General features: G+C 41.6%; 6 protein-coding genes and 1 long non-coding RNA gene across 8 annotated transcripts in view; 5 read left to right on the top strand and 2 right to left on the bottom strand.

Annotated features, from left to right (window-relative positions):
- The window catches only part of LOC118116027 (histone H1-like), a 444,527-nt gene that overhangs the window by 146,333 nt on the left and 275,758 nt on the right, over positions 1–22,436 (top strand). The window lies entirely within an intron of this gene.
- On the top strand, positions 501–1,918 carry LOC124851092. The gene is made up of 3 exons (XR_007033055.1): positions 501–551; positions 630–692; positions 1,482–1,918. It is a non-coding gene; the product is annotated as an uncharacterized LOC124851092 (long non-coding RNA).
- Positions 4,373–22,436, bottom strand: part of LOC118116015 (histone H1) — a 311,666-nt gene continuing 293,602 nt past the window's right edge. For both annotated transcript variants that reach the window (XM_047341804.1, XM_047341806.1), the window contains one exon: positions 4,373–5,636. In XM_047341804.1, coding sequence (XP_047197760.1) covers positions 5,526–5,636 — 111 coding nt within the window. In that variant the 3' untranslated portion in view covers positions 4,373–5,525. The remainder of the gene's footprint in view (positions 5,637–22,436) is intronic.
- On the top strand, positions 9,011–9,414 carry LOC118116081 (histone H4). Its single transcript, XM_035167394.1, has one exon. The coding sequence runs from the start codon at positions 9,052–9,054 to the stop codon at positions 9,361–9,363; it is 312 nt and encodes a 103-aa protein (XP_035023285.1). The 5' UTR covers positions 9,011–9,051; the 3' UTR covers positions 9,364–9,414.
- On the top strand, positions 11,733–12,219 carry LOC118116064 (histone H2B). The gene has a single exon (XM_035167374.2). The coding sequence runs from the start codon at positions 11,746–11,748 to the stop codon at positions 12,118–12,120; it is 375 nt and encodes a 124-aa protein (XP_035023265.2). The 5' UTR covers positions 11,733–11,745; the 3' UTR covers positions 12,121–12,219.
- On the bottom strand, positions 18,178–18,650 carry LOC118116043 (histone H2A). The gene is given in 2 exon segments (XM_035167349.2): positions 18,178–18,469; positions 18,471–18,650. Coding segments are annotated over 2 exon segments (384 nt in total). The 5' UTR covers positions 18,614–18,650; the 3' UTR covers positions 18,178–18,228.
- Positions 18,934–19,409, top strand: LOC118116035 (histone H3). The gene has a single exon (XM_035167340.2). The coding sequence runs from the start codon at positions 18,951–18,953 to the stop codon at positions 19,359–19,361; it is 411 nt and encodes a 136-aa protein (XP_035023231.1). The 5' UTR covers positions 18,934–18,950; the 3' UTR covers positions 19,362–19,409.

Below are 22,436 nucleotides of genomic sequence, written 5' to 3'. Positions count from 1 at the left end.
CAAGTAAAGTCCGGTGATCTGAACACTGCTGGAAGTTTGTATCAAGGAGTAAGGAAACGTTTGAGGCTTTGTGTGATGAGTCTGCTAATGACGATGGATTTATTGGTTCTGTTGGTGAGGACTTGATGTAAGGACTGTACATGAGGAACTTATTCTTTTAACCGGTTCTGATTCCAGCTCTGCTCCAGGTGTGTCTGCTAAAACACGGCTCAGACGACTTCTCTCTCTTAATGTCCTTTAATTTGGCAACAGCACAGTACAACATATGCCTATGAAAGGCAGAATATGGGTGGGAATGCGTGTGGTTCTACAAGAAGAAATGATACAAAATACAACAATGATAAGAATTATGGAAGGGATAAACAGTGCGACTATACAATTGTAACCCTCATGAAATTAAGGCTACTAACCTCAGGTGTAGTAAAAGTTATTGCCAAAAGGGGGCGCACTATGCGTTCCGTTCCAGGGAACTCCCCATGAATAAGAAAGCCCTTTTTTCTTCTCCCAAGATTTCCCCATGAAAGTGTAGAAAAAGAAGCTCCCGGATTTCGGTATGAAATAACATAAAACACTCGAAATATTGCCATAGTCTACCTGTAATTATACTAATAAGGTTATTTTCCAACTAGACGTCCAACTTGAGAGTGTCAACTGAAGTGATTCCATAGAATAATCTGATACTGGAAACTCCGGTGAGTGAACACGTTAGGTAGTCACTGCTAGTCACTACTAAGAATCATGCTAGCGAACTTGGGAGAGAACTAATACTGCTTTTAAGTTGCTATTTCAAAGATTACCTCTTTAAAACCAATTGGAGTAATAACATAGTAATCATCAATGTTTCCAACGAACTTTAAGCAGCCTGTTATCATAGTTAACACCATGTTTAATGTTATAGACAGAAAGAGTAAATGTTAACCTCCCATACTGGTGCTCACTGTATCGTGGAGGTAACGTTGAGACTAACAGCGATTTGGAATGTTATAGGATGTGTGGCACTAAGTTTACGGTTCAACCACGCAGCTTATGTTAGTAGCGTATAGCAATGGTTTACTATGCAAGTGCCTTGCAGGTGCATATAATCTGAATAGCCAATGCATATCTTAAATGAAGTTCAAGTTACACTGTAAATTATTCTCATGTTTAAGTCAAGTATAGTGACATGATATAGTAATGAGTTATCACATAACATATTACTTGAAAAGGATGTGTAAAACAGATAAGCCCTTTGCTTAGAGATGTGAAATACTTTATTGTTTTGATTTGTACATTATTATTTAATGAAGCACATTGAAAATGCAAGCTTCCAAGCAAGTGAAGTACTAATGTTATATTAGTGGTTACTGTGATGTTGTTCTATCATCTCAATGTAATCTGAGTGCACCCAGGTAATGGTTACACATATAGAAAATAAGTTAATGAGATCTCATGTAAGAAATAGAATTAGAAAACAGACACTGATTATTCTGCACTTTGTGTAGATTGTTTTTTTATTCATACTAGAAGAATCTGAATCCTGTGAATCTGAATGCTGAGATGGCGAGCTAAACCCAGATCGTGGATGCGGTGTGGCCTACCGTATGATCCAGACCGAACCTGATTCGCTTATCAAGAAGACATCAGACCCCAGTCCTGCCTGTCAGGTAGACAGGTAGTAAGGTAGTCTAGAGATACAGTACACATAAAGACCCGGACCACAACGGAGCAGGTGGAACCTTCAAGCACACACTATTCATGGACTGAACGGACTATATCCTGGGAACTGTACATATACACACACTGAAAGGACTGAGTTCTTTTACAAGACTCCTACAACTTCCAAACAATGTACTATTCTTTTTTATTTTACACTGTTTTATATTATGGTTGTTGCATGACCGATTGTGAAGCAATAAACTGGTCATTTGTTCAACTTGTTCTTTGTCTTAGGCCTACCTCTCCTTCGAACCTAGATAGATGTTTAGTGCTTTTTCTAATACTAGCCCCAGACAAGTGCTACACAATCAAAAGAACATTCAGGCTGAACATACACACTACGTAAAAACACATGCATGCAGACTACACACATATCCATATGAACAATATATATCCTTATATACCCGTATATACATATTAGCGAGGAACCCACAGATATAAATATAAAACAGTAGAAAAGGCACCCAGATATACAATGAAGCAGATAATGCGCTGCACTCGCACTGACCGTGCAGCCCCAGCAGTGCATGTTAACTAATAACGAACTCTAACCAACTTAACTGAAACAACTAATAACACACAGTGCACACTCACGGTTCTCACGGACGCACAAGCAGACAGCAGTGTCTGACCGACGGACAGCGGTCTTCTTCCTCTCGGTCTCCCGCGTCGCTCTCAATTACTTCTGCGCTACACTCCGCGCGCTACACTCCGCGCGCTACACTCAGCTGAATGCGCGCTCCCACCACAGGTGTGCAGCGCGCGCCCTCGCGTTCCTGTGCTCAGCGCGCACCTCCGCGATGCGCTGCGGATAGGCCTCCTTTATACAGGTTCTGTTGATCATGTATCATTTGTTAACAATTAGCTTATTCAGATGATTCAGTCATTAAACATCTAAGAGAGTTGCAGTAAAATCAGTGAAGAAAAACATCTGATATTCCACAAACACATGATTGATTAAATGAGGAAGTAAACATTATCGATCATTTCTTAACGTAGTGATGTTATGCCACGAATTGACCACAAGGGAGCAGTGCATGCACGTGATATCGTTTTATGGCAGGCTATATTCAAACTTTACATTTGACTAAACAAACAGGCACTAACATAAATGACAAGATGTAGCATATGAGCTGTGGTACACACCTGCCCAGTCACTCAGCTCAGGAACTCCTGGGCGAAGCTAATAACCTGCTAATTATCACACGAGCTTCTAAACAAAGTCTAATATTTACAACCAGTGTCATAGTACAATGAAACACAACATCAGTTATAAGTGATGACTACAGTCACTGAAATTGCAGCTCACTTACCTTAATAATATTATTTTAAAGACCCCCCCAAACCCTCTTTATCTCAGTTAGCTCAGAAAATGGATTCTAATTTGTATATTATTAGATTATGTTGTGACATTGCTTGTGCTTGACTTCTGTTTCTTATCTGCACTTATATGATCACTCCTATGCTGTTTTACTCTTTCACTATTGGAGATTCCCTCCTGACCCTTCATTACATTCATCATTAAAAAATATTTGTATCCATTTTATAGCACATAACTTATTGAAGCCTTTACTGTGAACAAGATGTTTTAGATGCAGTGGGAAGACAGTAAGTGTCATAGATTTCATATTATAATAATTCAATTAAATTGAAGGGCATAAGAATGTTGAAAACATTATATTGTTAATCCCTCATAACATCTACTATTGAAAATATTTTCAGTTTTAAACCCAATAGCAGTTTCAACTGCAGGACGTGTTTTGTCCCATGTCTCAAGAATCAGTGATGTGTGTTATTCACAGGGAGAAGATGGTGGAATTTGTCATGTTGGTTATAATTGTATTTTTAAAGAAGCTCATGACATGACATCATTCCTCCTCTGAGTTAGAGGAATAGATGGATCAGTAGAACTATGACTCTCTGTCATTTCTCAGTGCTTTCTTGTTATATATCAGGCTATCTTTCCAGGCCAGGTGAAAATCATCTTGGTTGGTGGAACGCCTCTTCCTCTCCAGCTTCTGTGATGTCTGTTTTAAAACACGTATTTGATAATTATACCATGGAGCTAATCTCCTCTGGTTTACTTTCTTCTTTTTCAATGGGGCAACAGTGTCAAGGGTTGTTTTGTTATGAGGATGCTGTACATTTAAAAAAGTGATTAACTAGTGTTCATGCACATGTTGAGTAAAACCAATTGAGTCTACTAATGAATTAAATGATGAACTAAGACATAAAATAATATCTATTTTAATTATAATACAAGACTGATAATTTTTGTAACATTATGAATTTACTTTGCTTGACAAAGATATATTTGTTCTGGTTTACTTACCACTCTCTCCATGTGCCTGAGTGAAAGATGGAATGAGTAATGTCGACTACACTTCCTTAATTTGTGGTCACATTATTACTTTTTTTTATAGTTATCTAGATACAGAGGGTGGCTCATCTTACCCACTGCCTCGACTTACACAGTTGTAACCTATGTGTGTTTTTTCACAGACTTGAAGCGTAAAGCAGCTGCGCTCTGCTCCACAACATCCATTCAGAGAAAGAAACTGTTGAGGTGCAGCACCGAAACACAACAAACAGCTCTGTCCATGGTCCTGAAACAAGGTATCCACTTTAGTTCTTTAAAATTATACTCTGAAAAATTATAGCCTTTTTCAGATGTGGTTTTATCTTTATCTCCAAGTGTGTTAACACACCTAAGCAGGGCCATCGTCATGGTTGGAAAAACTAGTCAGAATAGCGTTACAGAGGTTTACATACAAAGGAGAGTGATTATGATTTGAAAGAAACTGTTAAATCGGAAAAAACTAAATTTAACGCTTCTGACAGGACATGTAGGAGAGTTCAACTGGTAGAGGACGTTGTTCCGGTTCAAATATTTGGAGAGTATCGCCATCTCTTGGCTCCCTGATGTTACTACATCTTCTCCCAGAGCCGCCCCTCGGGGAGCATGAGTGCTCAGTGTGAGGAAGATGCTGTGAATCCTTCGATCACACAGGGTCTCCTCTCTCCCTCATTTCTCCGCTGTCGCCCCAACCAGTCGAGGCAGATGGCCGCCACACTGAGTCTGGTTCTAGATGTTTCTTTCTGTTAAAGGGGAGTTTTTTTCTTCTCTCCACTGTCGTCAGTGTTTCTCATTGTGAGAACCGTTGGGTTTCTTAATAATTTGGTAAGGTCTCTGTAAAGTGCCCTGAGATGTCGTGATACTGAGCTATAGAAATACAATTGAATATATATAATGAATGTGATGAGTCTGTCAGGATCACATATCACAATCAAACAATCTAAAAGTAAACATATGTTTAAATCGCTGAAATCGTCATTTTTCTAACCAGCTCACCCACAACTTCATTACTTTACTCTTTATTATGCATGTGTATATATGTATAAAAAAAATTTAAGTTGTCACTTATATATTTAGCAATTAAAGACACAAGGAAACTATGATAAATATAACAAGGAACACTCTTTAAGAAGTATGATGTAAATCTGAAATCGTTGCACATCATGTTACATGATGTATGTGTGTATGTCAGTAGTAGTCTGCTTCTCCTTCAATCAGAGTCTAAAGAAATGTTTTCTATTACATGATAGTATTTGATGTTTTGATATGAAATAACTTCTAAATCTTGACATTGTAAGAAATAGATATTTAATATCTTTCTATATAACTTGACTCCCTTTAGTTAAGAACTCTGTCTCTACATATTTATTGTCAGTGGTGATGATTGATGAGGAAGCAGCTCTTTGTGGATAGACGTGTGTGGCTCTTAAAAGAGCCTTTTACCAGGATGGACATGTTTCACAGTGAGGACATCTCACTTCTTCTTGGCTGCTGTCCTCTTCACTTTGGGTTTGGCGACCTTCTTCGCGGGGGCTTTCTTGGGTGCAGGGGCCTTTTTCACCACCTTCTTGGGGCTCTTCGCCACCTTCGTGGGGCTCTTGGTGGACTTCTTAGCCGCTGCTGGTTTCGTCACCTTCTTCGGGGACTTCTTAGCCGCTGCTGGTTTCGTCGCCTTCTTCAGGGACTTTTTAGCGGCTGCTGGCTTCTTGGCTGCCGCTGACTTGGGCTTTTTAGCCACTGCGGGTTTCTTGGCGGCGGGCTTCTTCGCTTTGGGAGCGGCCTTCTCCACCGGCTTCTGGACCTTGGTCTCCACCTTCTTGCTCATCTTGAACGAGCCGGTGGCCCCGGTTCCCTTGGTCTGGACCAGGGTCTCGTTGACCACCAGCTTCTTGATGGTGTTGTTGACGCGGGCATTGTTCTTCTCCACATCGTAGCCTCCGGCAGCCAGAGCCTTCTTGAGGGCGGCCGCTGACACGCCGCTCCGCTCCTTGGACGCGGACACGGCTTTCACGATGAGCTCACTGACGCTGGGACCGACCTTCTTCGGTTTCACGGCCGTCTTCTTGGCCGCTTTAGCCTTGGTGGCGGCTGGAGCTGGAGCTGCAGCTGGAGCTGGAGCGACTTCTGTCATCTTTCTCTTTGCGTGTAGATCAACGAGGAACTATCGGAGTGAGTGAACGGACTGTAGAAGAGTCCTGATCGGGAGGCGGTACTTGAACACACCATGAGAACCGTGAAGACTCAGTCGAGCCGTGGCTCCTGTGTGCAGTGTGAACACCGAGACACTTGTGTTTTCTCTTCACTGATAAACGAGTGAAAACTCAGTGGGTGAGCGGTGCTGGAGGCTGACAGTGAGGAAGCAGGTAGCGGACTTGTCTGTCTTCATATTGAAGTCATGAAGAGCTCTGATGCTCTCTGCATTTTGTCGGTGGAGCCTCCAAACCTCACCCGTTCACCGCGGTGAGCAGCGCTGCTCAGCGGCTTTTCCCACTCGTTTCTCTCCTAAAATGAGTTCAAAAGCTCCACAGCTCCACCAAAACCCGTTTCCCAGCTGCTCCACATGTTTGTTCAGAGAGACCGAGTAAAAACAAGCACCTGCTGATGATCCCTTTGTAATAAAGTCAAGTTATTGTGCAGGCAGCAAACACACCGCTGATGGACGAGGCTCATGGTGAAGTTGAGCCAGACTTCCTATCAGAGCCGTGAACGTGTCATGATGAGGATGCTGGAGAGTCATTCTATTATTAGGACTACATTTCATATCCATGTTAAATTTGTCAATTTATCAAATATCCACTTCAAGCAATGATCAAATTAATATTTTGGAACATTTCTCTTTCATTTAATGTAGAAAGTCAACAGGTTCCATCATTTATTTTGCAGAAAATGTTTATGCTTTACTGGAATTTCCAGTTTCTCTACTGTCCGATTTAGTAAATACCAACTTTTGCTCTTCACATTAACACTAGGATACATGTTTCTGTATATTATTTTGATCGTTATTTGTGTAAAATAATCATTAAAACATGACAGAGCTTTCTCAAAAACTATTTGACTCATACATTAAATAATTCATGTTTTGTGTGAGAAATCTCTGTCAACCTGTCAATATGTTACCTATTGATCAATAGATCAAGTCTTCTCAGACTTTTATAGCCAATAACATATTCATATTACAAATGAAGGCCTTAGTGTCAACAAACACTCTGTGTATCCAGAATGTACATATGTGTGCAGTATGTGTAAGTGTGTGTGTAGATTGCTTTGTGTAAATTGTAGCATGTAAACATGTAATTTTAACCATTCAAACAGACTTTATTTATGTAGTACTTTATATACAAACGCTATAACACAAAGTACTTTCCATGCTAACTATGATGGTAAATGGTTTTGTATTTATATAGCGCTTTTCTAGTCTTGTTGACCACTCAAAGCTCTTTACAGTACAGTTTTACATTCACCCATTCATACAGTGCATCTATTAGCAGCACTTTGTTGTTCTATGAGGGGCAATTCGGGCTTCAGCATCCCCTCAGCCACAGCCGCCCGATAAAAAACAACATCCCCCACCCCTCCACTCACCCCCATCCAAGCTCATAGCAAAACAATAATAACAGTGTTGTTGTTAATCTCATTATTTAAACAGTTTTTAAATTATGAAACAAAGGCAGGGAAGCAAAGACAAAGTTGAGAGATGGTCACTCTGCTCAGGAGTTTGTTGAGCTCCTCGTCGTTGTGGATGATCAGCTACAGGTGGCGGGGGATGAAAATACCATGTTAAGGATTCCACCACAAAACCAGGACCATTTTTTCTAAGGTCCATTTCTGCAAATGAAACCAGATGAATGTAGTAAAACAGAATCCAGCAGATTGACAGTTTGTAATCAACAACACTTTCAAGCATACATGAGGTGCTTTTAAAACTGGTCAGTATCCAATGATGCCAAATGAAAAATGAACATAGTCACACTGTCACCCCGGACTAATAATAAATGGGCATGTTCATAACACTATCAAAAACAATTCCAGACAAGCATCAAGTGCTTACACTGCTTGACCCTGCACTAACACTTTTGTTCAACTACAACATGACTTTTAGCGCTGATAAAACAAATCGGTGCATGTTTTTTATAAAAGACCACATTTAAAGAGTGAATTTGTCTATTACATTGTTATGTCTTTGTTGTAATTTAACCTTCCTATTGTCCTTTGGGTCAATTTTACCCCATTAAATGTTTAACGTCTCTAAATAAATAAATAGGTAACTTCATTTTTTAGCTTCACATTTCACTTTTACTCATTTAGTGGGGACAGCTGGGTAAAAATATATATTCATTGACTTGGAGCCATAGTGTACGCATCAGTGTTCTTTTACACGTGTATATATTGATTGTTTAGGACGATATCGAGTTCAATATAACATGTACTTTTGGTTGGGAGTTTTGTTTTAGATAAAAGGCTATTTAAGTAGTCAACAAAGAAAAAAACCATACCTGAAACATGCACTTAGGTTACAATTTTTATTATAATAATTCTCTGGAGGGTTTTAATTGCTCTGGTCAAAATGACTCAAAGGATAAACAATGTCAATTTGAGGATAACAGGAGGGCTCAGGGAGAAATCATGAGCTGAGTCTTTGTGTGACCACTGATTTTCACTCAAGGTTGCTCAATATTCATACATTGTCTAAGTACTTCCCTAATCAGTCCTAATGTTACTCTTATGTTTACTAAGCCTTTCCCCCAGGCACTATTACTACTTGATGGAAACGTGCTACAGTCCTACTGTTACACAAAACTGCCAGACCTTAATATCTACTGTCCTACATCCAAACCTGTGGAGGCGCTAGCGCACCATAGACTTTATTATCAGCGGCCATGAGGATCCACAGAGGAGGAAGACGGCCGCCTCTGTCTTCTATCAGGTCCTCAGTCAGGCTATGAATAGCTGTGTTTCCCGCGGAGCACTCTATTCACTAGATCTCATCTTACTGAAGAGAAATGTCTGGACGAGGAAAGGGAGGAAAAGGGCTCGGTAAAGGAGGCGCAAAGCGTCACCGCAAAGTTCTCCGTGATAACATCCAGGGAATTACCAAGCCCGCCATCCGCCGCCTGGCTCGCCGTGGCGGAGTGAAGCGTATCTCCGGTCTGATCTACGAGGAGACCCGCGGCGTGTTGAAGGTTTTCCTGGAGAATGTGATCCGCGATGCTGTCACCTACACCGAGCACGCCAAGAGGAAGACCGTGACCGCCATGGACGTGGTGTATGCTCTGAAGAGACAGGGCCGCACTCTGTACGGCTTCGGTGGATAAACTCACTTTACAACAGCTCAACAACACAACGGCTCTTTTAAGAGCCACACACTGAGTCAATGAGAGCTCACATCCTCTGCTCAACACTAATCACTCGTTCTTCCAGAGTACAGTAATACAACAACGTCTGTAAATCGATGGAACTATGACGGTGTGACGTGAGGGTTCAATGTGGGGTAGTTGAATCTCTTAACGTGGAGAAACTCCAGGATGGAGACTGACTTAGTGAAGCTGCACTTTACTGTTCTCCACACTGATCATCAACCACTCATACTTCCTGCTTCTTACTAATGTGACTGAACTAACAAGAAGAAGCCAGAAGGCCACAGACTGAGGTGAAAGAACTACAGAGGCAGATTCAACACATCGTTACTGCTCTGAGGAAGCTAATTTAAATATTTACATGTGTAAACATACATATGTAAATAACTAAACAGTAAATATTGTAAAAAAATTCAATTACCATAAACACAGGAATTAACTTAATTTACATTAGTCATCATTGATATATAAACCCAGTTAAGCACCTGCATGAAATGTTTTTTTCCCTTTTTGATTTGATTAGACTCGATCTCTCCACCTAACATATACATAAATACAACACTTTCCTCCTGCCTCCATCAATCATATCCACATTTACACTAACCTTAAAGGGATAGTACACCCAAAAATGAAAATTCACCTATTATCTAGTCACCACTATGCTGATGGAAAGTTGGGTGAAGTTTTTGAGTCCACGAAACACTTAAGGAGTTAATGTGTTTGTGGAATATCAAATGTTTTTCTTCCCTGACTTGACTGAAATTCAAAAAGAACGTGTTCAGATCACTGGACTTTACTTGGTGTATCACCGGAATGTGGGGAAATGTGTCGCTTTAAAGTTTAAGGCTCTAATTTTATATTTGTCGTAGTGTCCATTTCAGAATTCGGTCCTTGTGAACTTGTTTGTTAGAAATTACTGCAACAAGAACGAATTTCTAACTTATGAGTGTTTTATTAGTGTCAGTGAAAACAGGTCAGCAGGACAGTGGAGGAAGACAGAAGCTCCAGCTCGGTAAGAACCAACTTCTTCTCTGATTATGAAGCAGCGGCACAGATTATTGAGCAGTTGTGACCAGAGAGAAACTTTGTATTTTCACTGTTTCCTCTGTTCTTCAACAAAGTCAATTACCAGATGGTTCATGGTAACGCTCCTCACATCTCACTGTGTTGCTCTGAGCGTGTGTGTGTGGTCTGGGATTGCAGTGTCTGCACTTTGAAAGACAACGTCTTATTATGAAAGTCTATCAGAGCGATGTGGGCGATTTTCAACCGGCTGAAATCTCTCTGTACTCTATTAAACAGGTCTTGTCGCTGCAGCTAATTGGACTATAATATTCAGAGGCAGCAGTCAGGACCAACTGTTTTGAGAATTTGTATAATTTAATGCATTTTTAAAAATAATGACAATTATAATGAAAATGTGCAAAATGTATCACGATGATCTTTTTCCCTTTTTTTCTTTGGGAGGGCGGCGCCCTATTGGCCAGCTGCACCTGTTTATGTTCCTCACACAAAGGAGCAGATACCGGTCCTGCTGATGGGTTGATGCTCTTCTACGGCCCTGTCCAGCTCATGTAACGCCCAGTCCCCTTCTATCTCCTCCACGCTCTTGAGACTGTGCTGGGAGACACAACAAACCTTCTTGCTCCTGCACGTTTGGATGTTCCATCCTGGAGGAGCGAGACTACCTCTGCTACCTGATTGGACTGCAGGGACCGCCTCATGCTACAGGTAGTGACAAGGACACTAGCAGAACACAAAACTAGAGAAGAATCAGTCAGGAAGGATGAGGAGAGAGCAAATGTCTGTGGCCACCACATATAAAACTGTTCCCTTTCTGTTGTTGTCTTGCTTTTGCCTCTTCATTGCACCTGTTGTCACTTTCATTTGCACCAAAACAGGTGAAATTGATTCACAATCACTTGTGCTTCCTAAATGGACAGATTGATAAACCTGAAGTCGAACTGACTTGGTGTTTTACTGTGACCATTAAGTGTTCCCTTAACATTTAGAGCTGTGTATTTATCAGGTTGCTTTAGTTAAGTTTGTTTTAAATGACACTAATGTGATACTAACATAAATAATAATAACATATATACTTTCAGACATCTTGCATTTCTTAACCCCCAAATGTTCCAGTTGAGCTCTACAGTTCAACCTCTGTCAGCAGCAGAATAATGGACTCATGAACATGGAGACACTCCCACGTGCTGTTACACTGACGCTCAACATTCAGCCAATGACAGAGAGGGAACGGCACAGATAGATTTACATGTGATGTGTTCAAATACAGCCTGGCTACTGACGTCTGTATTCATTTGATCGAATAATATCGTGACGATGCCTGAACCAGCGAAGCCTGCGCCCAAGAAGGGCTCCAAGAAAGCGGTGGCGAAGGCCCCCGGTAAGGGCGGAAAGAAGAGGAGAAAGTCCAGGAAGGAGAGCTACGCCATCTACGTGTACAAGGTGCTGAAGCAGGTCCACCCCGACACTGGGATCTCCTCCAAGGCCATGGGCATCATGAATTGCTTCGTGAGCGACATCTTCGAGCGCATCGCCGGTGAGGCCTCTCGTCTGGCTCATTACAACAAGCGCTCCACCATCACCTCCAGGGAGATTCAGACCGCCGTCCGCCTGCTGCTGCCCGGGGAGCTGGCTAAACACGCCGTGTCTGAGGGCACCAAGGCCGTGACCAAGTACACCAGCTCCAAGTAAACGACTCTAAGGAGACATCAAAGCAACGGCTCTTTTAAGAGCCACACACTTTCTCTATGGAGACAAACTGTCCTGACTCTAACGACATGTCCATCAATAGTAATAGTTTGTTCTGAATCATTTAAAAGACAATATGTTACAGTTATAAAGTTCTCATGTATTTGTACAGTGCTGTAATGCACTGGTGTCATCAACTGAACAAAAATAAGGAAAAAGTGAAAAGATACAGATCAGAAGAGTAGAATAACTTTGATATTTGAATATCTATTTAGTGTCCTAGTCCTGAGTGAATACTAATACAAATATGTTCTTGTTGCAGTAATTTCTAAAAAATAAGTACAGAAATCCACATTGTGTACAGACTAAGCGGCAACAACCGGACTGAGCGATGAGGCCGATGCGGAAGTGCAAAAAGCTGCAGTTCACTGAGTGGCCACTTGAGGCTGGCTCCAAGAAGGAGTCAATTCCCATTGACCTCCATGTTAAAAAGCCAGACTTTAGAGCAGAATTAAACCTGTTTAAAGCCTGGTTCAAAAAACGGTTTTAGTCTCAATCACTAATTTCTTCTTTCATGACAACTGTGAGGTGGGTGAGTGTTTTCCTAACTAGCTCATTTAGATGATATAGAGGTTTGACATTGTGCACAATTACCACTTGATGGACAGGTGACGTCACCGTTTGCTCGTCACTCCAGCTCCTAGCCTGTAGTCTGCTCGGCTTCATCTGAGCTAACAGGCTAATCCCCGTCACTGAACACAACCTGAGTCTGTGGAGAAGATTTCAGTCACATATCGGATGAATAACAATATTGTTCTTCGGCTGCTTGTCCTGCCGGAGAAGTCTAAGACGTCTGTGGTCCAGTTTCTGTGTTAAGTCAAATATAGTATTTTATTCTTGTGTTAGTAGTGATGAGCAGGTATCTTTGTCTCTGTACCTGGCTTGTTAGCTTAGCTCCACTAGCATCCAGGCAAGATACCAGCAGTAATGGCGATGCTAACGGGAGCGACGGGAGTTATTAAACCGACATGAACCGGTCCACACGGCAGAGAGAAGCGTTAGAGTTTCTGGGGATAAATCGTTTAAACCGAAGGCGACTGTGTGTTTAGAGAATAAGCTCCACCACGTAAGTTGTCTAACGTTATGTAAAGTTGTTTTGCTCGTTAATGTGAGTCACTTAAGTTTTAATGTTATTGTTCTATAAATAACGTTATTGCAGTTGTTGCAGTTTGAAACCCGTTGAGCGGGACTTTTTCATTGTGGCTGTACGGTAAAGTCACGTTGAATTTAGATCATTTAATTTGACCACAAACACAGATTATTATTCTGCAGAAACCGATTTAATGTGATCAACTGAAACGGGAGTATTTAACGTCCCATCTGCATTTTAAGAGCAGCTGTTTAAAGAAGCATTACGTCTCTTAAAGCTTTTTATTCAGAGTATTGGTGTTGATGTGTTGTAACGTGTTACAGTGAAAACTAAACTTGTCGCCTACATTCAGTTTTTACATCGTTAATCTTAAACACACTTTACTGAATCTGTCATTTGTGTGTTAAATAAGTGAACATGCAGAATAATGCATTTGTCTGTCACATGGAAATAAATAATAGTTAGTGTAACTTTACTAACAGACAGGCACATAGAGAACCTGAGGCTGATGTCCACCACCTAGTTCCTTAGCTGAAGTTAAGTGATATGATCTGATGAACTCTGAAGTAATAAACTATTATGTGTATCTTGCAAGTCTGTGAAAGTGTTAACCTGGCACATGTATGACTTTACATATCTGTGTATTTGTGTTGAGTTTTCCTCTAGGTGACTCAGACAGCCTGCACCTGTGGATGTCCAACAGGACTGAGCACTGAGAGTCATCACTTCAGCACTGACTCCAGGTACAGACCTGTTTTCATAACTGACAAACAATCAAAGCAACGTATTGTACATCATACATAATACATTAAATTATATATGCAATGTTTTTAATGTGTAAGAACTCCATACTGCACATTCACTGTCTTGTGTTACCACCTGGCTCAAGGCTGGCAGCAAAAAGGGAGGTCACACACAGATCTATCAATCAAAAGTAAATTATTTAACTCAACTCATACATCATATTGATTAACTGCTGAGGTGTGTAAGTATGAAGGACATCAGTTGTGTGAGAACTGTGGATGAGTGAGAATATAGTGTGATATGTAGTCGACAATTATTAAGTGTGGTCGAAAAACTATTATGTTATTTTCGGCTCTGGGAGACGATGTAGTAACATCAAGCAGCCAACGGATGGCGATGCTCTCCAGATATGTGAACCGGAACAACGTCCACTACCAGATGAACTCTCCTACATGTCCTGTCAGAAGCTTTGTTTTCCAGTAGCTCAGCTGCTCCTGTTTTATTGCAGCTACTTGTCTGTTCTGAGTCATAAAAATGAGCTCTGTAGCAGCATCGACTTGATCAGTGGCTGTCATTAAACTAAAGTATTGATGAACTGTCATCAGACACTGCAACACCAACAGAGGGAAAGCCAACAGGTTAAATGTAGTAACAGGGAGTAGAGGGTTTTTCCAGGTGACGTTTTTCTCAGATTTATGATTAAAACATTCAGTTAATTTGTTTCATACATATATCAATAGATCTTCTGTGAAATCAAATCTAAGTAACCCCCACCTGACGATTTGTTTTTCCAAACTTGGCTAAGGCCCTGCTTGGGTGTGTCCACATATAGTCATTAACATCCAGTGCTCAAGTGAAAATCAATAGCAATTTAGTTTTTCAGATCTAAAAGAGAGTTTCTTTCAAATCATGATCACTCTCCTTTGTATGTAAACCTCTCTAACCCTATTCTGACTAGTTTTTCCAACCATGACGATGGCCCTGCTTAGATGTGTTAACACACTTGGAGCTAAAGATAAAACCAAGTCTAAAAAATTTTAAACAACTAAAGTAAATACCTTGTTTCAGGACCATGGACAGAGCTGTTTGTTGTGTTTCGGTGCAGCACCTCAACAGTTTGTTTCTCTGAATGGATGTTGTGGAGCAGAGCGCAGCTGCTTTACGCTTCAAGTCTGTGAAAAAACACACGTAGGTGACAACTGGGTACGTAGAGCCAGTGGGTAAGATGAGCCACCCCCTGTATCTAGATAACTATAAAAAAAAGTTATAATGTGACAACAAATTTAGGAAGTGTAGTCGACATTACTCATTCCATCTTTGACTCAAGCACATGGAGAGAGTGGTAAGCAAACCAGGACAAATATATCTTTGTCAAGCAAAGTGAATTCATCATGATGCTAAAATTATGAATCTTGTATCTTAATTAAAATAGATTAACAAACAGACATTAATATGAATACACAGACAGACATATCCACTCACATACATGAATATACACACAGACACACAGCCATTTAGTGCATATATAAATTCACACTGAGCCACTACATTTGTTGCTATGAAGAACACACACGTGTCCTTTACGTGCACACCACAGCGTGCGTTAGCCACTGACGTCCCCTCGTACTGCAGGAGTTTGGTGACGGCCTTAAACTGCAGCCTTCTGGACCCTGACTGACTGACCCACTGACCTATTGACTCACTCACTGGTTAATGTAGACACTATTGCAATAAACACTAAAATAAAACACCACTTGATATCACTTTTTACTTGCTCACTTTTCTTTTCTGCCTGATTTTTTTTCTGACTGACCAATGACAGTTTCTCACACAGTGTGTGTGCTTGTCTATAAAAATGGTGAAGTATTATTATGGTCTGCTGTGGACTAGTGGTAGAAAAGGCGGACATCAGACCGGAAGGTCCCTGGTTTGAGGCCACGGACTGACAAAAACATACCTGGACCAGTTCAAGTCCGAGAGGACTTTACCTATTCCCAATGTCTAAGTTCCCCTGAGCAAGGCACCTTACTCCCCCAACTTCTGCTCCCCGGGCGCTGTCCATGGATGAACACTGCTCTGTCTGTTCACTCTGTGTGTTGTGTCCTGTGTTCACACAGATGGGTCAAAAGCAGAAGAATCACAAGAGGAAATATATACAATAATAATAATGGCGGCTGAGTTCCATTCAGCTGCTCCAGTTCAATGTCCTGATGTTGTGCATGCTGGATCACTGTCATGTTTACTGGGGCACTTTAAAGGGGACATAGCATGCCCATTTTACCACAAGTTGATATGGTTCCTTGGGGTCTTAATGAAATGTCTGTAACATACTTGGTCAAAATACCACAAGGATCATATAAAACAGCACCCTTTTTACCCTGTATAAAACAGCCCTCCACAGAGCGACCTGTTTGACTGCCTGTTCCTTTAAATGCTAATGAGCCAGCTCCCCTCCCCTCTCCCCATGATTTTAAACGATATAAATTACATATTTTATATGATATAAATTATCAAATATCATCCATACTTTGTATTCCTTGTTGTCCTGGGTTTTAATTTTCCCAATCACATAATTAATGTCCCCTCTGCCCATCCACTACAAGCACAAGCAGACAGACAGAGAGAAAGAGTGGGGGGGGCTATGAAGACCATCATTTACCCCGACCCGACATTCAACGGGTACAACAACAAGCGGGAAAGCAGAATGCGGGCTGACCTTATATATACAGTCTATGGGCTGACCAGCGGAAAATGTCGTCCCGTACAGCCAGGCGGCTGCGGCTGGAGAGCGCGCGCGCGCTCGCAGCGGCACTTCGCGTCGGTGTACCGGCGTAACTACTGTAACCCGGCGGAACTACTGTAACCCGGGAACTACTGTAACCCGAACTACTGTAACCGCGTACAGTAGAGCTGAACACTGAAGTCTTCCACACAGCTGGCAGTGTGGAAGACCGCTGCGAGCAGCGCAGCGCCTCTCAGCGCAGCCGCCTGGCTGTTCACACGGGACGAGCATTTCTCCGCGCTGGTCAGCCCCATAGACTGTACATATAGGTCAGCCGCGATTCTGCTTTCTCCGCTTTGTTGTCCCGTTGAATGCGGTTCGGGGTTACAGTGCGCTGAACACTGCGGAAGTCTTCCACACTGCTGCTGTGTGGCGCTGACACAAATTCAGCTCACGCACGGAAGCGGCGGTCGCCCGAGCAGCTGCTGCAGCCTCCGGTCCCAACGATCCACAAATGCCACATGTGTGAATGCGGGCTGACCAGCGGAGAATGCTCGACCGTGAACAGCCCGGCTGCGTGCTTGGGAACGGCGCTGCGCTGCCTCGCAGCCTCGGTGTAAACCCGAGTAACGAGTGTGGGGGGGCGGGCGGGGTGGGCCAAGACCATGTAGGAGACTTCAGTGTATTTTACGACACATACCCAGGAGCAATAGTCGCTCAAGCATGACGTTTCTGACTTAGAGGAACTATAACAAAACGCAGTGTTTTCCCCAGAGTTTTGGTTGGTAGACATGCCAGATACCCACATTAACCTGTAGAAGCACTAACAAAGTGGAATTTGCATGCTATGTCCCTTTAATACAACAGAGGACTTGGTCAATGTTTTTAATGAAAACCTGTCTCATGTGAAACACGTCTATAATCACACATGTGACCGGACACACAGCACCTAACTTTTAAAACCTGATTTTACAGCTTAAGCAAAAGTACCATCAGTTATTGTTTATGAATACATTACTTTGTAAAAAATAAACTTAGTAATAAATGAAATAAATAGATAACATCTCCCACTAGTTATGCTTCATGACAAATGTAAAGAGGTTGAAAAATACATTTAATGTGTTGTACCCACATTACTTTCTTTCATTAGACAAATATTAAAATGTTTTTGCATTCATACTGTACATTTTGACAGATACATGCAGGTCCCTTTAATGCCGTGGATCCATGTACCTTAGGTGTATTTAAATTTGAAGTGTGTATTCTTTATATTAAGTCTTCCAGATGAGCACTGGTTTCCTCACTAAATGACAGGAACATCTGACACTGAAAAACTACACAAATGACTACGTATTGACTGCTAATGTGCCTAAAATGACTTATGCTTGTGTATTTTACAAGTTGGTGGGTGACATGAGGAGATTTGCTCTCTACCAGAGGAGAGTGTGTGGCTCTTAAAAGAGCCTTTGTGTCGGTGGTTTCCAGCAGCTTTGCTTTACTTGGACTTGGGGGCCTTCTCGGTCTTCTTGGGCAACAGAACAGCCTGGATGTTGGGCAGCACGCCGCCCTGAGCGATGGTCACTCCGCCCAGGAGTTTGTTGAGCTCCTCGTCGTTGCGGACGGCCAGCTGCAGGTGGCGGGGGATGATACGGCTCTTCTTGTTGTCGCGGGCGGCGTTTCCAGCCAGCTCCAGGATCTCAGCGGTCAGGTACTCCAGCACAGCCGCCAGATGAACGGGCGCCGGCACCAACGCGATGTGCGTAGTTGCCTTTACGCAGCAGCCTGTGGACACGACCGACGGGGAACTGGAGCCCAGCGCGGGACGAGCGAGTCTTTGCCTTCGCTCTGGCCTTTCCGCCGGTTTTACCTCTGCCAGACATTATGGATGAAGCTTGTTTCCTAAGACACGTCAAGAGAAACTGCTGTGAACAGCTCGAACCCTCCTTTATATATCCGCGGAGCGAGCGGGACGGTTCATGCCAGACCAACCAGAATAGAAGCCTCCAGCAGAGCAGCGGAGGACGGCCTGCATTTTCCTCCAATAAGCATCGAGTAGTCAGGCGGTGGGTCGCTCCTTTGGGCGGCGCTGAGCTCTCTCACCAATCAGGACCCGGGGATCTGAAGCAGCGTCACCATTTCACGGCTGGCGCCGCAGTTTAAAAGCAGAGTGTCGCGTCTGTCTCACATTTTCTCCCGATCAGAGAGACAAGAAACAAAATGGCAAGAACCAAGCAGACTGCGCGTAAATCTACCGGAGGCAAAGCCCCCAGGAAGCAGCTTGCCACCAAGGCTGCTCGTAAGAGCGCCCCGGCCACCGGCGGCGTGAAGAAGCCTCACCGTTACAGGCCCGGTACCGTGGCTCTGCGAGAGATCCGTCGCTACCAGAAATCGACGGAGCTGCTGATCCGCAAGCTGCCCTTCCAGCGCCTGGTCAGAGAAATCGCTCAGGATTTCAAGACCGACCTGCGCTTCCAGAGCTCCGCTGTCATGGCTCTGCAGGAGGCCAGCGAGGCTTACCTGGTCGGCCTGTTTGAGGACACCAACCTGTGCGCCATCCACGCCAAGAGGGTTACCATCATGCCCAAGGACATACAGCTGGCCCGCCGCATCCGCGGAGAGAGAGCTTAAACTGCTGCTGCTCCACTGACGATAACAACGGCTCTTTTAAGAGCCACTTCACTGCACTCAAGACAAAACTCCTCTGCTGCTCTCATTAAAAATAATAGCTCATGAATCTGGTAGCCTTCATGGCCAAATAATGTACCAATATAAGGGGTTTATAATTCCATGTTAACATTAAGGATGTAACAACTAAACTATCTTTCTAAGGTCCATATCTTTGGCCCCTTACTCTGAATTTCTATCTGAGCTAGTTCTTAGGACAGATAAAGTCCTAATAGGTGACTTCAACATTCATTTATGTGACCAGTGACAGACTTAGTTCATCATTAAATTCATTAATACTCAATTGGTTTTACTCAACATGAGAACAAACTCAATCACACTCTTGACCTTCTAATGTAATAATATTTCCCAAAACCCTCTTCTGTCAAACCATGTTTTAATTGCATCAAAACTTCACTCCCACACTAGTTGATAACTTTATTAAATGTACAGCAGGCTCATTAAAAACAACCCTTGACACTGTCGCCCCACTGAACAATAAGAAGTACACCAGTATCAAATACGTGTTTTAAAACAGACATCACAGAAGCTGGAGAGGAAGAGGCGTTCCACCAACCAAGGTGATTTTCACCTGGCCTGGAAAGATAGCCTGATATATAACAAGAAAGCACTGAGAAACGACAGAGAGTCATAGTTCTACTCATCTATCTATTCCTCTGACTCTGAGGAGCAATGATTTAATGAGCTTCTTTACAAATACAATTATAACCAACAGGGAGGAAAATCACCACCTTCTCCTCATGAATAACACAAATCACAGATTCTTGACACATGGGACAACACGTCCTGCAGTAGAAACTGCTATTCGGTTAAAAATCGAAAATATTTTTCAATTGTAGATGTTATGAGGGATTAACAATAGAATGTTTTCAACATTCTTATCCCCTTCAATTGAATTGAGTTATTATAATATCAAATCTATCACAGTCCACATCTAAAACATGTCCACAGAAAAGCTTCAATAATTTATGTGCAATAAAGTGATACAAGTATTTTGTAATGATTAAAACAAGCTTATTTCCACATAAGAAAAACTGAATATAACCTATCAGAGCAAAATTGATCTATTGTGACACCTGCACATTTCCTAAGGTTTCAAAGTTGTTTCCCAGTTTTTTGTCAACACCGTTAGACATTCATTAAATTGTTATAAAATCAGCCAATATTTGGGGCAGCAGTCACTCTGAAGGATCCATTCTCATATTCCACCTATGCAGAGTGCATCCATGGCAGACAGGGTCAAATAAGTTTACTAGTTTTAGAGTATTTAAAACTTATTGTTAATATTTCCTGTGTCACAACCACAATATGTCAAATGTATCTGAGGAAATGGTTTAGAATGTTTATACCATTTCATTCTCCTGAAGTAATTTGTTAGATGTTTGTTGAATAAATGTTTTCTGCAAATATCAATAGATCTTCATTGAAAGTAAATCTAAGTAACCCCCACCTGACGATTGTTTTTCAAATCTTTTCTAAGGCCCTGCTTGGGTGGGTCCACATATGTTCATTTACACCCAGTGCTCAAGTGTAAATTAATAGCAATTTAGTTTTTCAGATTTAACAGTTTCTTTCAAATCATAATCGCTCTCCTTTGTATGTAAACCTCTCTAACCCTATTCTGATTTTTCCAACAATGACAATGACCCTGTGTAGGTGTGTTAACAAACTTGTAGCTAAAGATAAAACCACGTCTGAAAAAGGCTGTAAAAAGTATAATTTTTAACAACTAAATTGGATACCTTGTTTCAGGACCATGGACAGAGTGGTTTGTTGTGTTTAGGTGCGCTGCTCTGAATGGATGTTTTGGAGCTAATGTGGACTATTAATATATGGGTATGTTGTGTACTAAAAAGATCATAAATCGATAACCATTAGCAGCCTCAAACCACCAGTGTATTATAGCACTATAAAAATACATCTGTCATTGTAGTATTTGTAATATATTGTCCCTGTGGACACGGGACAAGAAAACGACTTCAATATGAACCCTAATTATTAAATTCAAACATGATCTAATTAACCACAGTTGCAGTATTAGTTTAAAGTGGATGTTTTAATATTGATAGAATGTCGTTAGAGTCAGGACAGTTTGTCTCTATAGAGAAAGTGTGTGGCTCTTAAAAGAGAGATCGAGTCTAATCAAATCAAAAAGGGAGAAGACATTTAATGCAGGTGCTTAACTGGGTTTATGTATCAATTATGACTAATGTAAGTTAAGTTCATTCCTGTGTTTATGGTAATTGACAAAAAAATTGTTTACAATATTGACTGTTTAGTTATTTACATATGTATGTTTACACATGTAAATATATAAATTAGCTTCATATTGACAGGTTGACAAAGATTTCTCCCACACAACATGAATTATTTAATGTATGAGTCAAATAGTTTTTGAGAAACCTCTGTCATGTTTTAATGATTATTTTACACAAATAATGATTAAAATAATATTCAGAAACATGTATCCTAGTGTTAATGTGAAGAGCAAAAGTTGGTATTTACTAAATCGGACAGTAGACAAACTGCAAATTCCAGTAAAGCATAAACATTTTCTGCAAAATAATAATAATAATAACAACAACAAGCAATTTGATCATTGCTTGAAGTGAATATTTAATCAAATTGACAAATTTAACATGGATATGAAATGTAGTCCTAATAATAGAACGACTCTCCAGCATCCTCATCATGACACGTTCACGGCTCTGATAGGAAGTCTGGCTCAACTTCACCATGAGCCTCGTCCATCAGCGGTGTGTTTGCTGCCTACACAATAACTTGACTTTATTACAAAGGGATCATCAGCAGGTGCTTGTTTTTACTCGGTCTCTCTGAACAAACATGTGGAGCAGCTGGGAAACGGGTTTTGGTGGAGCTGTGGAGCTTTTGAACTCATTTTAGGAGAGAAACGAGTGGGAAAAGCCGCTGAGCAGCGCTGCTCACCGCGGTGAACGGGTGAGGTTTGGAGGCTCCACCGACAAAATGCAGAGAGCATCAGAGCTCTTCATGACTTCA

Source organism: Hippoglossus stenolepis, chromosome 10 (assembly GCF_022539355.2).
Source record: "Hippoglossus stenolepis isolate QCI-W04-F060 chromosome 10, HSTE1.2, whole genome shotgun sequence".
Taxonomy (NCBI): domain Eukaryota; kingdom Metazoa; phylum Chordata; class Actinopteri; order Pleuronectiformes; family Pleuronectidae; genus Hippoglossus; species Hippoglossus stenolepis.
This window is presented reverse-complemented; position numbering and strand designations above follow the sequence as displayed.

Coding starts and splice junctions, on each gene's coding strand:
- LOC118116081 (XM_035167394.1), top strand. CDS start 9,052: ATGTCTGGACGAGGAAAGGGAGGAAAAGGGCTCGGTAAAGGAGGCGCA.
- LOC118116064 (XM_035167374.2), top strand. CDS start 11,746: ATGCCTGAACCAGCGAAGCCTGCGCCCAAGAAGGGCTCCAAGAAAGCG.
- LOC118116035 (XM_035167340.2), top strand. CDS start 18,951: ATGGCAAGAACCAAGCAGACTGCGCGTAAATCTACCGGAGGCAAAGCC.